This window comes from Chamaea fasciata, unplaced genomic scaffold (assembly GCF_029207755.1).
Source record: "Chamaea fasciata isolate MVZ Bird 193981 ecotype frontalis unplaced genomic scaffold, bChaFas1.0.hap1 SCAF_1, whole genome shotgun sequence".
Lineage (NCBI taxonomy): Eukaryota > Metazoa > Chordata > Aves > Passeriformes > Sylviidae > Chamaea > Chamaea fasciata.
The window spans coordinates 140292830-140309756 of record NW_027094086.1 but is presented as its reverse complement, the minus strand read 5'-3'; the positions used below and the strand labels follow the sequence as shown (position 1 = coordinate 140309756).

Here is a 16927-nt window from a genome sequence, read left to right as displayed (position 1 = left end):
GCTGCAACTTCTACTACAGTCTGTAGTTTCAGTGAATAAAACAATAATTTCCCTATCCACTGTAAGTTTTCTGTCATGTTTCAAGGGCTTTTCATTCTCTCATAAATATTAGTTGTTGACATGGAGATTGCTTTGTTTGAAAGATGCCAACTGATATTTTTAATTCTAGTTTGCAGCATCAAGATATTCTCTTAAAAGAATTGAAATCTTTAGTATCAGGGAAGTAAAAGAATTTCCATTACGGGGAAGAAGACACATTTTAACTTAAAAATAAATTCTGTTCCCAAGAGTCCGGCACAGTATTTGCAAATTATTTAATATTCAAATAGTTTTCAGCTTTCTTTGTTCATATAACCAATCCTTTCGGGTTTTTTTTAATTCCATATTTTTGATAAATAGAGAGCCAAGGACATTTCTTACTGCTGTCTGAGCTTGGAAACACGTAAGTTACCCATTATTAATATATTATACTAATAAGCACAACACATAAAGTGTTGTTCATCACAACAGCTTTCACTTGCAAGTAATTTCTGACTCTCCACTGTTTACTAGGTCAATATACCACCACGGAGATGGCAACGATCCCTTTTAATCAAAGGAATGATGCTAATGGAAATAATTAATCCTAACTACCAATACACTAGCTATTTATTTAAAACACTAAGGCATGTGCCTGGGCATAGCTGCTATATATTACCAGAAGGAAACTCTGACTTTTTCATCTCATCTATTTTAAATTCCACTAAGAAAACACAGTCACCCCAAGTTTAGTTATGGCACCAAAAAATGCTATCATGACCGAGTCCTGGATAATAACTTCAGCTTGCTGTGATAAAAAAGTTTACTTGTGGCAAAACAATAAATCCTGCCAGAAAGGGATAAACAGAAGACAAAAGAGAAAAGAAGAATACAAGAAAAACTTAGAGTGTGAAAGAAGACCACCAGACCCAAACAGCAAGACAGACAGGTAGTGCCACTTAGCAGTGGCATAAAACTGGTCTTTTGAACTAGAGTCCTGGGTTTCTCTCCAAACAGTAAGTAAATATTATCAAATCTTACTTGAAAGATGCCACAGAGATCTTCACAGAGATCAAAAAGGTTCCTGGGTAAAATTTATTTTCCAGGTTACAGGTAGATATTACCAACTCTCTAGAAGACATCCATAATAAAGTTTTATCAGTGCATACTTGCCCTATTATTTTCTATCAGATATGAAGAAAAAAGTACCTTAGTAACTTGAGGAAAGAGAACTGCAGCTAGCAATAGGAAGTTAATAGGAGTATTTAGAAATCAGATGCAATACCCTCTTTCAACAAGTGGCTTGCTGAGCACTAAGAGTCTTGCAAGAGTAAGTTCCATGTTCTGAATTACTTCAACAAGACTTATTCTCACATGGGCCCTGGTTAGAAAATTTATCACAGGAATTAACTGTGTGATAACAACAAGCTTAGATGCTTTAGTATCATTGCAAATATAAGTGTTTTACAGCCAGCAATCCACTTGAGTATACAGTTTACATGCACTGCTGAACTGAAGCTTCACACTTAATTATACACTGCTGCACCCCTGCCAAAGCATTTTCATCATGAATTATCCCACCCTCCATTTGATAGCTACCTGTAACAGCTTATTATCAGTATACCTGCATCGAAGCTATTTTACATCAATGAAAATTAAAACTTCCATGTAAGAACTGACAATGGCTCAAGCAAGTCAGCCCATTCTCATGAAATTTAGTTGAGATAAAATATAATTTTTATTGCATAAATAAGACAAGTTATACAGCTACAGCCACATTTGACAGTGTGCTGACTTAGCAGATAACATTCCCTCCAGCTTTGAATAGCACAGCATGGCCAGTGTAAAGGAACTTCTGGTGGAGATGATGGCATGGCCAGCAATGGGAGCACGGCAAGCACTCATGACCATTTCGGCAGCCTTCTGCAAAACAATTTCTAGCAGTAGACAACAGGGGCAGAAAGCTCCTCTGACCTACAAACTAAAACCTTCATATGGCCAAAAGCCCAGACTAACAAAACCAAGAGAAGGAAGAGTACCAGACATGGTCCCACAATCTCTCTAGGTCACGCCACTACCTGGCAGGACAGGACTGGGCTGGATTCCAGGACCCCGTCAGTGACAGCACAACTGCCCTTCCTGCCCTTTAGCCCCTCAGGGTGCCACCTGGTCTGCCAGGTAACCCTGGCCAGAAGAGGCCAGCCACCAATCCCACTGGGCAAGGCTGAGCTCAAGCACATTCCCACTCCTTCAACAGAAAGAAAACCTTTTCCAGCAAGAGATTAGGACACGCCAAATCAGTCAGATCTGAGTCCCCTAATAGAAACCAAGAAGGTTCTTCATTTGCATGAGGAAAGAAATGCAAAAACACATGGTTAGAGAAGATTTACATACAGCTGGACACTTTGAATAATGGGGCAGAGCATCAATTACAAAGATGGTAATAACCAGGAAATGTCTTCCATGAAATGCAGATCTTAAGACTCCTACTGACTAATTCTCTTTTTACTTTTTATTCAGAAGAAAGCAGTGCATATGCACTCTATACTCTTTAAAAAGAAAAAACCTACACAGCTTCTCAGGCTGTTTTAAGAATTACAACTCATGCACCATGGTTTATTTGTTATCCCAAACTGTAATCCAGGACATATATTCATCATAAAACACACATCGCAAAAAAATATGAAGAAAATAATAGAGACTAAAATGCACTAGGAAATCCACGGACACAGTGCAGAAATACAGAAATCTTACCAATTTGTGCATAACCATCACACAGATCCAAGAGAACAAGGACTATTTGCTTGTCTGTAAAACATGTAGGAGAAGGAGGAAAGTAGGAATGTGCAGCAAACGTTGAAATGAAAACATGACGTAAGATAATACAGGGCTTTGAAATCAATGTTGACAGTTATGATGCCACCCTGGAATCTTCCCTGACCCTGCTCTAGAACAAACTGTAATTGTTGTGCACTTCTCATCACTCAGAAAGAAGTGTGAAACAGAAGGGGTCAAGTAAGAGGAGATGAGACCAGGGACAGGATGTCTGTGTGTTGTGGGTAAAAGAAGGTTGGGCTGAGCACAGGCAGGAGGCAAGTAAGGCAGATTATGACAGAGTGATACAAAACAAAGGGGAAAAGGAGATAAAAATCAGACAGCCTTGGGAAAAGCAACAAGGATGGAAAATCATCAAAAATCATTGGAAGAATGACCAAAAAGGAATATATTTATCTTTCAGCTCAAACCTGCTTTTACCATTGTACTAGCAACACGCCAAAAAACAATCAACTGACTTCTTACGATAAAAATATTATATTCCAATACTTTTGTTAAACGTATGACCTTAAGAACAAAGTTTTCATTCAAAACCACACACACACACACAAAAAAAATATATAACTGGGGGCAGAATCTGCTACCTACTACCAAAGCCCAGAGGCCTAGCCTTCACTTGTGGAGCTTCCTGAAGTCACAGATATCCCAAGGACAAATGCCACGCTGGGATTGCATCAGTTATGCAGCAGCCCAGCACCAGAGCAGGCCCTGAGCTGAGCTGGGTCTCTTCTCCTTTTCTACCCACAATCATCCACAATTCCACTGCTGTTGAACTGTAAATTTATATTCAAAAATTAAAACAGGCAGTAAGGAGAAAAACAAAAGCAACACACAACCAGATATGTGAAAATATGAGAGCAGTTGTACGTTATAAGTTCAGGTTCTCACGTAGTAATATAAAACCTCATTGTTTGGATTGCATGAACTGTGACTCAAATACTCGTTACAAAAATAATTCTTTACCATAATATTTTTAAAAGAAATGTGATTTAATGTCGAGAGCTTGCTTTTCACAAAATATTCATTTCCAGCCCAATTTAACTTGGCACTGACCCCTTCACTTAAATACCCATTTTTGCCCCGGGGAAACTAATTTCTAGATTTAGAATTTGCATCACTGTTTATATATGGAATTTTAAATTATTTTTTTGTTTCCTTTAGCTTTCAGAGGCAGTATTGGTTTCTTTTTCTCCACGAAACAACCAGTTAAATCTCCCCTACTTATTCTTTTTATCACAGACTTGATCTCTAGGACCATCTCAGTTACAGGAATCCTTCCTGTACCTAATCCCACAAAAAAAGTACAGAAAACCCTCCATAAAATTATAATTCCAATTTCTGTGTCTGACAGAGAGAGAGTAACTGTATATTGTGAATGCAGCATTCTAGACACTTATCCCAAGTGAATTATCCTAGAAGAAAGGAGGACATTTAGCTGCACGAAGTGTGATTTGAAAGCTTAAAACACAATTGCATTTCCAAACTCTTCACACGCTTTCAATCTTCACTGACTGACTGAATAAATGCAAATGGATTTCTGCCAACTAGGAATAGTCACAGCAACACCTCCAAGAAGGAAAGGCCACTGAGAGCTGTGCACTCACAGGGAGCATCAGGTGGGACTCACACAGCTCAGAACAGGGGCACGTGCAAAAGATCTTGTTGTTCACTTGTGAAACTGGTTTATACTTCGATGCTTATTTTACCATCTGAACTTTGAAATCTGCTTCATATGATTTTAACTAGAAACATCATAATACTAACCAGAAAGAAGCTAATGTATCTTAATTTCAGAATCCCTTTTCAGGAACTGTTCGCTCCAAATGCGAATAAATCAATCACTGATTACTATTTAAAAATTGAAACACTAGGTTTTCAAATCACATGTGTGAACAACTGTGTAAGTGATTAATTACAATCCTTATTTTAAAAGTGATAGTGAATAGGGCAGAGAATTTCACATTAAAGATCACCCTCAACAGATTTTACTGAGTTTGGAGATCAAGTAGATTTGAGATTCTGCCTACAGCAGCAGTTGAAACTTTGCCAGCAACTAGAAATAAAATTCTTTCTAATAAAATCTGAAACTGTTTTTTCCCTAATTACAAAGAAAGCAGAACAATGCTATGAATTGTTAGGCAAAATATTCTGCCACTGGACTTACTATTATGAACTTTAACTCTGTTGATTTGAGTTATATATTTCATAAACTTAATTCATAAAAACAAAATGAGTCCTTCAAAGTTCTCCAAAATGAAGAGAAAACAAAACAAACAGGAATAAAAAGCGATTTTAAAGATCCCAATTCCTAATAGCTGTGCTTCTACCTCCCAAACACAGAGGAGACTGCAGTTCTATAATAAGCAAACCAACCGTCTGGAAATCAGAATTTCTTTTAGGATTATCTGCGTGTTCTCAATTGTAACCTCTTTTTCCAACCTGTACTTCACACTGGTTATTCTAACAGCATTCTTTGAAGAGAAGGAAATGAGGGGAGACCCACATCAAATTAGTAGAGAGTACAGTTTGCTCAATGAAAACTGCATATGTAACATAGAGACAACTTTTCTCAAGCTAGAAAAACAGTTGAGATCTAAAATTCCTAGTATGAGCCTAGGAATGAAGAGATCTACTTAATTTCAAATGTTGAAAGGACCTTCTTCAAGGTCTTTAGATCACTTGCACCACTTTACAGCACAACACAGCTCACCAAGTACTTCAGAGATGTAATTACTGCTTGAAAGCTCACTGACCACAGCCTGAAGCTTCTTTTAGTCAAAGCAGGGAAACGTGGTCTGCTGTGTTCAGGATCAGCTACAATTCCCAAACTTTGGATCTTCTAATCTAATGCAATCTCCTTCCATAGGAAGGTCAGGAAGGAGGATAAAGAAACCACAGTACACCTAACTAAAAAGTAAAGCAAAAAAGTAAAATGGAACTATTGATAAATAGCACAAAAGCATAACTATGGCAAATCATTTCACATACACAGCCTCATCTACCGACAATTCCTAAATAACTCCCTCCATAGAGAGCTTGCAGAGAAATGAAAAAGTGTAGGATAGCAATGCAAAACATCTTTGCTGACCAAGCACGGTTTCTTTCCCATGCAGTACTATTTTCAATACCTGAAATGAGTGTATTTTTTCCAGGGACAAAGATGGTAATAAGTTTCTTTTTCAGTTGGAAACATCCCTTAAGATGTCATAAAACAAGTAACAACATGGTAACAAAAAGAATACTGATGTGCAGAGATAAAATGCAAAACAGACAAAATTTTAAGCACGCCAATAATTCTAAATTCTGGATCCAATTCTGAATCTAGAAAAGAATCCCTGTACCACCAAAACTTGCATCTTCATTTAGTAACACTGCACCTTTATCATATCACTTTGTGTAGCCTGACTTTACAAAGCCCTAGAGTACTTTGTATCTTCTGTACGTTTTCTCTCCTTACAATCCAACTTTCAGATGCAGGAATAACTCATCAATTCCCACTCTTCATGAAATACCAACACAGCAAAGAAAAGAATCTTTTAAAACTTCAACACGCTCTCATATTGGTTTCAATACTGTTGAAAGTAAATACTTTCACTTCCCATCTGATGCCTTCTGGATCTCAGCCACAGTTTTGGAAGAACCATTTTGCAGACAAAAAGAATAAGCTAGCAAAAAGTCTGAGATACAACTTTCTTAGGTAAGGCTGGGTGGAGTTTTATTTAAAAGAAAATAACAAGTCAGTAGTTGAAGGCTGACTCTTCTTACTGCAGAGAGAAGGATTTCACAGTGCAGACTCTCCCTCCAAGAATCACGGTACAAAAGAGCATGGGAAATGTTACACAAGGTGGAAGAAAACTCGATTTTAATCTTGGGATTAGCTCTATTCCATAACCTTGTCTGAGCATTCAGCTATTGCAGTTTTCTGCAACATTTTCACACCAACAAGAACAGTAATAAAGTGCCACTCAGGGCACCAAAAACACTGATTTTATTGATACATTTTGTCAGAACCACCATAAGCTACAGGAGGAGGGCACAAGTTTTGCAGTGCAAACTGCACCTATTGATGGCGGAGCAAAGGTATTTCAGCAACATGAGTACAACATTAGCCTGACTTAAAAGAAACAACAAAGGAATAAAGAGAGAAGTAAATAAATAGGAGCTGGACTTCAGTGATCCTTGTGGGTCCCTTCCAACTCAGAATACTCTATGATTCTAACACCAGTTCATGGAAAATGTGAAACTTGATGATCTGAGAATCCTGTCTTACCTGAATGATCTAAAAAATCCTTTCCAACTTGCAGGCCCAAAATGTTATAGGCATGATGAGAAAGGAAGTAAACAAATTAAATGCAGGGAAAACCAGGATTTTGTGCAAATTCTCCAACCAGTTTTCATCAGTAATCTTCCATTAATGCCAACCATGGCTCTTTAGCCAGCTTCTGTACTAGTTAAGCATTAGAAGCAGGAGCTTTGGCCTGAAGACTAAGTTCTTTCTCCACCCAGTTCAGGATACTGAGTGCTCCAAATTCAAAACCAGCCCTCCCAGAAGCAGCAGAAGAGCTGGTGATGCTCCTACTGTACTACCTGAGAGGATGGGTTACAGTGGCATATGGGGCCTACAAAATCAGCACCAAAAGCTAGATTAAGTTGAGCTCAGTAAAACCATCTCTGAACTTTGGTCAACTTCTGCAAAAGGCTTCAGCTCAGGAAACGAACATCTCAACAGTCCATTTCAGCAATTCTGGAATATTTGCTTTTAAAGTTGGTTTGTAAGGAGATAAAGCTCCTTACAAACTGTCCGTTCTTCTCACAGAAGATATGGAGGAAGGAATAACTACTCCAGTGAAGGCACATCCTGCGCAAACTGCTTGGAATAGTCCATCTAGTCTATCCACAGTTCTAGACATAGAAGATTTATTAATGCTTCTTAGCTCTTCACATACATTTCAGAGAGGTAAGGCACATATATTAAATATTCTGCAGGATGAAGTCAAAAAGATGACTCCATATGTCAGAATGCACATAGAAAATTAATAAATTTTAAAAGTTCTATTTATCCAAGTTCAAAGGAAAGGAAAAGAAGCAAAAGTAATGTTGATTCACTTCTACATGGAAAGCTCAGAGAAAGGCTATATGGATGCTTTCAGTTTGCAAAGTGTATTTCATATTCTTGCAAAGATGTTAAACAAGGAAGGTATTTAGACTATGTCTGCCGTGCAGCTGGCAGGACAAGGACAAGGACAGCCACCAGGTAGTGCCAGGCACTGCTCACTTATTTCCCTTCCAGCCTCAGGACACGTAGCAGAGAGCAGCTAGAAAAAGGCATTCACGATGTCAGTAAGCAGCTGTATAGCGTCCCACCAGGACTGGTTTTTGTATCATCCGACCTGAGCAAGGCCTGAAGATGCAGTAAACACACCCTGGAAGCCTGAACACCTTCAGTAAGCCCATAATATTAGGTAAACCAGCTATGGCCACTCAGTGAAGAGGTTTTTATTCCTTTTATGTACATTATTCTTATTACAAAACCCAACGGAAAAAAATCCAAATATAAATCCAAAAATATCCAAAACAACTCAAAATACAGTAGTCCTTCCATTTTCTGAGACCTAAAATTTTAAGTTTCATCCTTCTGTTTCAAGTACCAATTTACCCATCCAAGATTGCGTAACTCACTTTCAAAGAAAACATTAATCAGATGGCAGTGCACTCATAAAATTTCCTAGAGGTAAGTCCAGATATGACTAGTCTAAGAACGTGCACCTCTGAAAGCTTCTGCAGCTAAATATGAAACTACTGACTTCATACAGGGTGTAAATTAATTGGTTTGATGTGAACAATGTAAAAATGAGATTTTAGGAAGGTTCTGTACAACACAGTGGTGTCTCTTAGGAGAAGCAGGGCACAGACAGAATATCCAGGTGAGGCTGATAACAGAAGAAAAAAGAAAGCTGTGCAAGAGGCATCATTAGCAAGGTGCAGTAAAGGCCTAGGTTCACCAATGTAGACCACAGCAGGCTGCATTTTTAATATTTTGATGCATCAGAATACAGGGGTACCTTGATACATGACCTCTGACAAATGCTTAGGTAGATAATGCCAAATACCAAATACCTAAGCAGTAGTACTGAAAAACACATAGATCACCTCTGTGCTGGAGTTCTGCCTAAGGGAACAAGAACATTTTTTGAAAGAGAATTTTCTGTAAACCAAATAGACTGTTTTTAAAGAAGGGCTATCATTTTACAGTCCATGTTTCAGCAGGAATGTCTGTGCACAGCACACTAGATGTTTAACTTGCTTCTGAAATGTTTATGTCTTGACTTCTGTGAAGTAGGTCAGTTCCTTCAGAATGTGCTTCACATCATGCCCTAGCTCTTGAAAACACCAATATTCCCTTTCATCAAAATTCCATTAGGTACATGATGCAGACATTTTAAAACTTCCTTCTATTTTGCTAAAATCTTGTAATTCTTATAAAACCCAGCAGACAAGAAATACACAAATACTAACTAATCCCATGTCAGAGACCCTCTTATGCCAGTTCCAAGATGGAGAGGAAAAAAAAACCAAAATGTAAATGAACAAATACATGGCTCTTTAAAAAGCAGTCCATTCTTAGGAGCCTGTGCATTATGCAGCAAAACAATTAACATGATTGACCCATCACAAAATGGGCTGAAAAGGTTTATCAGCGATGCACAGTTGTGCAGGACATTATCTGAGCTAGCAAGGCATGACCTAATGACATTGGCAGAAGTTTACAAAGAGAGGAAAAAAATAAATCTGATTTTTGTGGGGTGAACAGGAAAAAACGGGAGAAGTTGATCATTAAGAGCTGTCTTTTGTTGAAATAGCCTAGGAACTCTCCATCTAGTCTCTGTTCCAAGAACAGCCTTTTGGCCAATTTCACTGTATGGTATCAGCTTTGCTTCACACCATCAGATTTGTGGTAAGACAGCCCCTTTCAGCCCCTCACTACAGCTCCATACTTGAAAAGCTGACAGTAGAAATCAGGCTTCAAACAGAGGACCCACACCAGAGCACTTGCTGCCTTTTGATAAGTTAAGCCACCACTGGCTCTGATGTAAAGAGCAAATGGAGTCTGGGCTATGGTCAGCCCAGCCAGTGAGGACTTACACAATGCATACACCAGGGTGCTTGCACAGGCAAAAGGTGGCATCCAAGGAGATACAGAATCTGGCACATAAAGGTCTCAACCATTTTTATTTTTGGCTGCCATTCCCTGCTGTAAAAAAAGGTCTTTATGGCAAACAGATAGGTGTAGGAATCTACAAGTTTTGAATCCACTGCCACAGTTTTCTTAAACTTCTAAATGTTTCTTAAACTTCTAAATTTTCCACTGAAAAATGTGGAAGCTCACCCTTAAGCAATAAATCATCACAAACAGAGGGTAACCTCTGTATTTTACAGTCACCCTCTTTCTCTTCTTCAAAAGAGAAAAACATCAAAAATCTGTTAGGTGCTCTTCTTTATCATGGGCCTGTACAAACTAACAATACAATAAACAAAAAAAGCATTCAGAAACAAACCAAAACAAAGCATTCTGGTGACTGCATGATATCCCGAGAGGCAACTTCGCGTGTGCGGATTTTTGTAGAAGTTCACTACCTTCTTAGAAATTGGAGGGGAAGAAAAAAGAGGAAGAGGGGTAAATTCAACCTTACTATTCTCCAGAATAAGTCTCTTGACAAATTCCTCCTCATCAAAACTCTTTCAAAATTCCCTTTTCTCTTTCAGATCCCAATTTATAAACAGTTGTAAAATATTAAAGAATTTGAAATTTTTCTGGCAAAGTGCCAGTGATGTAGAGGTATTTTGTCATAAAACCAATTCCTACTGGAAAATAATTCCTCCACCTCTTCTTTGAAAAACTACTAGTGGGTTGGGTATGGAACCTGAATTAGAGAATTCAAAAGCATGATTTTGAAGGCAGATTTGATGAGTATTTCCTTATGAAGTACATAAGACAGGCAGACATCAAACAGTTCCACTAATGCTAAAATTTCCAGTTAAATCACACTTTAAGATTTGACATCCCTCCTTCTTTTTCTTTCTCCCTCACATACTGCCAGAAACAGGGCCTGCAACAGTGAAAACCACGCATCTCTTAAAAGCTTAAAATAGCCCACAGCTGATTTAAAGGTTCTAAAAGTTCTTGGTTTATTCAGGCAGCTTTACCCACTTCAAAAAATAAGATGTTTCCTGAATTTCCCTCAATATGAGCATGAAAACAACTTCCACACAAAACACAATAACTAAGACACTGCATGACATGATTTTTATAGCTCCTAAAAGTACCAGTGACAAAGTAAATGCACATTAGAGACACGAATTTGCACTTTGAGACCTATCACTGACACATATATCCAAGCAGGATGGAAGGCTTCTCACTTGAAGAACAGTGAGAAATAAATTTGAAGTGTCCAAAAAGTTTCCCTCCATTGCATTATTCTTTGTCATCATTTGTTTAATTTTTTAAAAAAGCCCATTTGGCAACACCACTAATTTGAGAAACCTTATGACTTGCAGGAACACTAAGGAATAAACATCCAGCATTCTCTCTCCCCAACACAGATAACCAGAGTATTGTTCTTTCATTCTAAAATGGTAAAAATATCATCAGAATTCTCTCTACTGTGAAGGGTTTTTCCCACTCCAACGTCTCGTCCATAGACATCTGCATGCCATACAACTTCAAACAATCCAACAACAAAAACTTAATAGCCAGTCTAATACAAAGTAAAATTTCAGAAACAAAGACTCATGCAATTCCATTTAATACTCAGTCATCATCTTTAACCAAGAGACTGTCAGCAAGCATGACTCCAGGGTAACAGACCTGCAACAAAGCACACTGCAGAAAGTTGTTTTACCCAAGTCTGTCCAGTTGTTTTGAATGTACAGACATCTATTACCCATCAGTCTCCCCAGGGAAAACTTACTTCTCAGACTCTATCCATTAAAAGTGTCAAAAGTAGAGTAAAGCATTAAAAGGAAACCCATAAGTGTTCATTTTCAAATTCGAAGACAGCTTGCCCATTTGAAACTGGCACTGCACAGACAATGGCCTCAGATGAAAACAAACAAAATGTAAAAATAAATAGTGATTGAGGTATTTTCTGTGTTCTAACAACAGGTTACAACTCTACACTTGACACATGCCACAATTTAAAGGAGAAGAGACAGAACACACATGTACCTTGACCCAACAAATGAAACAACCAACCAATAAAGATCTAGGGTTTTTTGCAAGTAACTACTAAGATGCAAGAACTTATGTGCATTGTATGCACATTTTAACAAGTACACATGCACTTACTATTTCCTTCAATGCCTTTCTTCCCATCCATAAATTAAAAAAAAAAAAAAAAACAACCACCCCACACTGAGAACAAGGCACAAAACCCACACATCTCTGACCAAAACTTTACTGCAGCTTGCGTTGTTATAGATGGAGAAATCCGTACCATCAGAGAGAGCTGCATCCTGCTACACTGTACACCACTGATGCTGGGAGAATTAATCATTCACAGATCAACAATTGGTTCTTTCATCTCCCTGGCTTTCTCAGATCAGACCATTATGTATTTTTTTTCCATCTACTGATCCTGTTACACTCAATTTTTCAGCTGCATGTAGCAAAGACATCTGAAAAACATTCCTATTTTGAGAATGCACCTCACTGAAAGAAACCAGTGAGGGTATCTATATGCTTCCACGCACTTCACAACTTCACCAGTGTCAAGAAGTGACTGGACACTGAATTCTGCACTAATACCACAATCTAATAAACTGTGAAAAAAAAATGTAGAAGGCAAACTGAAGGGCACCAAAGTCATTCTTTCTGGCTTTCTACCAAAAGCAGTTCATGTGAACAAACCCATGAGATAGCTGACCTTTCAGCAAGTAAAGTTTTAGGACTGAATACTTCAGCTAATCAAAAACTAAATTACATGTATACATTAACTCAACCCACATCTTTAAAATAAAGCTGTATTCTGGCCAGTACGAACAGCACCACATTCAGTCACGACTAAACCAGCAGGAGCATGGCTTTTCTAATACCTCTGCAGAGAAAGAGGGCAAGCCAGTATTCGTGATGAGCACTGCGCCTCATCATGACAGTAACGGAAGAAAAAGTCAGTGGAAGAGAAGGTTGTCATGGGAAACATTTCTCCCACTTTTCTCGCTGGCAGGGTTTGTCCTTTAGACGCGCACCCCTGCAGAGGCCTGGCAGGTGACATCCCGGCAGGTGACGTGCGGCGGGCACAGCCAGCCCTGCCAAGGGCGAGGGACGCTCCCCCGAGCCCCGGGTGCCCCAGCCCGCCGGGACTGCCCGTAATGTTCACTCACGACATTCTGAAGGGCGAAGGGTCTGGGCAGCGCAGACCCGGGGACGAAAAGCTGCACCCCGCCAGAGGATGCGGCGCGAGGATGCTGCCAGCCCCCGCTAGAAGGGTCCCGCACAGCTCTCCCCGGGGACAGGAGCAGCTCTGGGGGCGGAATGGACCGGCGGCATCCCCGTGACTCCCGCGGGGGCGGGCACGGGGACCGGCACGGTCCGCGGCGGCCCGGAGGGACACGGTGCCGGGGCAGCGGCACCGGCCGGCCCGGCCCCGCCCGCGGGGGAGCCGCCGGGGCAGAGCCGTGCCCGCCGCAGGGAGCGGAGGGGAGGGAAAGGGATGCGGGGGCTCCCCGGGGCGCCCGCCCGCGCTCACCGTCGATGTTCTCCCGGTCGCTGATGTGCTGCAGGTTGCAGCCCGTGTCCTCCCGGCTCAGCTCGGCCTCGGGGCGGTAGGACTCCAGCCGAGAGTGGGCATTCCGGCGCAGCTTGGGGCTGGAGGAGACGCAGCAGGACGTGGTGTTCCCCATCTTCTCTGCCCGGCCCCGGCCCGGCCCGGCTCGGGAGGAGGCGAGGGGCGGCCGGTCAGAGGGGGCGGCGGGAAGCCATGGGCGGCAGCGGCGACGAGAGGGAGCGGCGGGGGAGGAGGCGGCGGCTGCGGCGCCCTGCGGCTGCACTCGCCGGCGGTTCCCCCCGGCGGCTCATCCGCGGAGGCGGCCCCGCAGCGCGGCCCGCCGGCGTGGGCTGCGGCAGCTAAGCCGCCCTCCTCGGCGGGCGGGCAGCGCGGGGCCCGCCGGGGCACAGCCCCATCCTCCCCCGCCCCCGCGCAGCCGCCGGGCCCGCTCCGCGCACGCACCCACGCGGCAGCGCCGCAGCCTCCGCGGCAGCGACACCGCAGCGACGGCAGCGGCGGCGGCAGCAGCAGCCGCCCCGGGCGGCCCCCGCGAACCGGTTCCGGTTCAAGCGGGCGGTGACGCCTCCCGCCGGGCGGGCTGCGGGAGCGGCGGCGGAGCGCGGCTCGGCCGATGGGTCCCCCGTGAGCCGCGGCCGCGGGGCTCCCGGCGCGCTGGCCCCTGGGTCCCCCGCCCTGCTCACTCGAGCGTCCCGCGCACGGACACTGTCGCACAGCCCAGGAGCTCAGCGCGCTGCTGCCGGAGGGAGCGGGCGCGGCAGGCGCTGCCCTCCCTGCGGGGCCGGGCTGAGGCCGCAGCGCCGGCCCGGGGGCTCCTCGGGAGCTCGCCGTGCCCGGGACCCCGCGGGCGGCCCCGATCCAGGCCGGAGCCCGAGCCCGGCCCCGCACCTGCCCCCGCCGTGGGGACCCGCATCCAGCAGGAAAGAGTCACCGGTGTCCCAGAGCTTTGTAGGGACTGCGCGAATTCTTGGAGAACTTGTTAAGCTCCCCTGTAGACTGACCGTTCCAAAGATAGCAGGCCACAGAGAAATGAGAGGGTGTAAAGTGCCCCTTTTTACCACCTTCCCTGTTTTTAGGGCTTTCCCAGTCAAATCCACCTTTGCTGTATTCAAAGTAATGTTAAAGATTGGGATGGTGAATGGATTTTTTGTCGTTGTTATTTTTTTTTCTTTAAATCTTTGCAATCTAAGCAAATCTCTTGACTGCTGGAGTTCTGAGTCATGGTAGTTGAATGGGTACACCGATAATTTGGTAACAGAAAAGCACTTTTCCGTGTTTATAAAAGATGCTTTGACTTAGAGCCCCGTGTCCAGGGAGCCATTACTTATTCTATCAGGCATCTCATAATATCTGATGTTTTCACAAGATCTGCTCAAGTCAGATGATTGCATGAAAGATTTGTATGTTTTCAATCCTACTTCTTTTTTCTGATCACACATTGCAAAGAAAAACTAATTTTTAATTTTCAACTATCTTTTGAATGTTAATTGATGCAAATGTACTCTAGTGGAGTACAAAGAATCAAGAAGAAAGAAAAAGAATCTCAGCTTTTTTCAAAATAAAACTGTTTTGGGGATGTCTTCTGTAAATAGTTTGTGACACTTCCCTCCCCAAACATGGATGGGCAGTAGATTTGGAGTTACATCATCCCTTTGTGTCTGAGTAACTCAAGATAAATTAAGGGTAGGTTTAGCATCTTTTTTGTATTAGTGTATTCAGTAGTTTGCATCCGGACAAAAGGAAAATCTTTGCTGAGCTCTGGTTTAGAAATGTTGTCTAGGAGGATGTCATGCTAGCTAGTGCCTTCCACCACCATGTCATCACTTGCTGAGGGCACCTCAGCTCCTCCACTGGAGCTCACCTGCTCTCCAGCTGAGCCTGAGCCTGCTCAGACCAGGCCTGACCTTAACCTGGCAGCAGGGTAGGTTAAATCTCAAACGGGCATAAGCAACAATCAGAAAATCTCGACACAAATTTTAAAGAATCAAATCATCTCAGTATATATACAACAGAACAGTAAGACGTTACTGAAAGGCCTGGCTCCCCACAGCTTACAAGAGGACCTCAAAGCTAGTGAGATCTCTGTGGAAGACTTATCTGAGCTGCCCTTTTAAATTCTACCCTCCTGTAGGAATCAGGGACTTGTGCTCATTTGTGACCTTTTCAACCTGTAGGCTGGTGGCATGACTACTCCTAGGGCACCAGTCCCATTGTCCTTTAAGTACTTTTTGGGTAATGCAAACTGGACAACTGTTGCCTTGCTGTATCGATCCCACTACATTTTTGCATAAACATTTCATAGCCCCTAATTATTTAGAAACTTGTAACAACTGTAAATCTTTTGGAGCAAAATCTTAGACAAAACTTGCAGCTTATACTTACTCCACAAGTTTCAAAAGCTTTGAAAAAAAACAGGCCTCTGATGATGGAGATGGGTTAATTACAAAGTTTCCTTCTCTAAATGTATTAGTGGAGCTTAAAAAGACATGCTTTCTTTATTAGAAAGGATTGATTTAAACTTTGATTTTTATTTAAAACTAATATTGTAAAACTAAACATTGTAATCGTTTTAATGTATTTAAAATTTGTGATCACAGGCTGTGACCATGTAATCAATCACTAGATGTAATCATTAGATGTGACTATGTGATCACTAGATGCGACTATGTGATCACTAGATGCATGCCCTTTAAGGTCCCTTCCAACCCAAACCATTCTATATTCCATCCATAATTCTATTATTCTGTATAGCTACCTGTTTTCTTACTTGCAGTCTTTCATTCTAAAGTCTTACCTTTATTCCCTCTCTTTTCACTCTAAGACCTTGCTGTAGTACATTGTAATAACAAAGGTGCTACAATTCATATTTCAAATCAAAGAAAAGGGATGCTGCTCTAGGGTAATGGTCTCCTGCTGGTATGTAAGAGCTGAGAAGAGGTGAAATGTACACCATCAAAACATATTTGGGGCTTGATTATGATTATTTTATTTCAGCTCTCTGAAGTGCATGATGCAAATGTAACTGCATTATTTGATAAATATATGTAAAGTGAAGCAAGAACAGCTCACTGTATCTTATTGACATGCTTAGATGTCAATGTATGTCTTTCTTTGATTAGAGACTATTCTGTTCTTGATACTTACCATTTATGTATTTTAATGAGTTTGCCCTCCTGAGCAGCTGCATCAGTAGAAGAACACCACAGAGCTCCCTAAACTAAGGCCAAGGCTGTCATGATTGGTCAGTGCAGACATACCTCTGTTTAAAAAGCGCCTATTCATGCACAAAAATA

At 41.8% G+C, this 16927-nt stretch overlaps 1 protein-coding gene across 1 annotated transcript in view; it reads right to left on the bottom strand.

Annotated features, from left to right (window-relative positions):
• Positions 1 to 14030, bottom strand: part of CCNY (cyclin Y) — a 119049-nt gene extending 105019 nt beyond the window's left edge. Inside the window, exon 1 of the mRNA XM_066200337.1 lies at positions 13599 to 14030. Within this exon, the coding sequence (XP_066056434.1) occupies positions 13599 to 13752 (154 nt within the window). The 5' untranslated portion in view covers positions 13753 to 14030. The remainder of the gene's footprint in view (positions 1 to 13598) is intronic.
• Positions 14031 to 16927: the final 2897 nt, after the last annotated feature.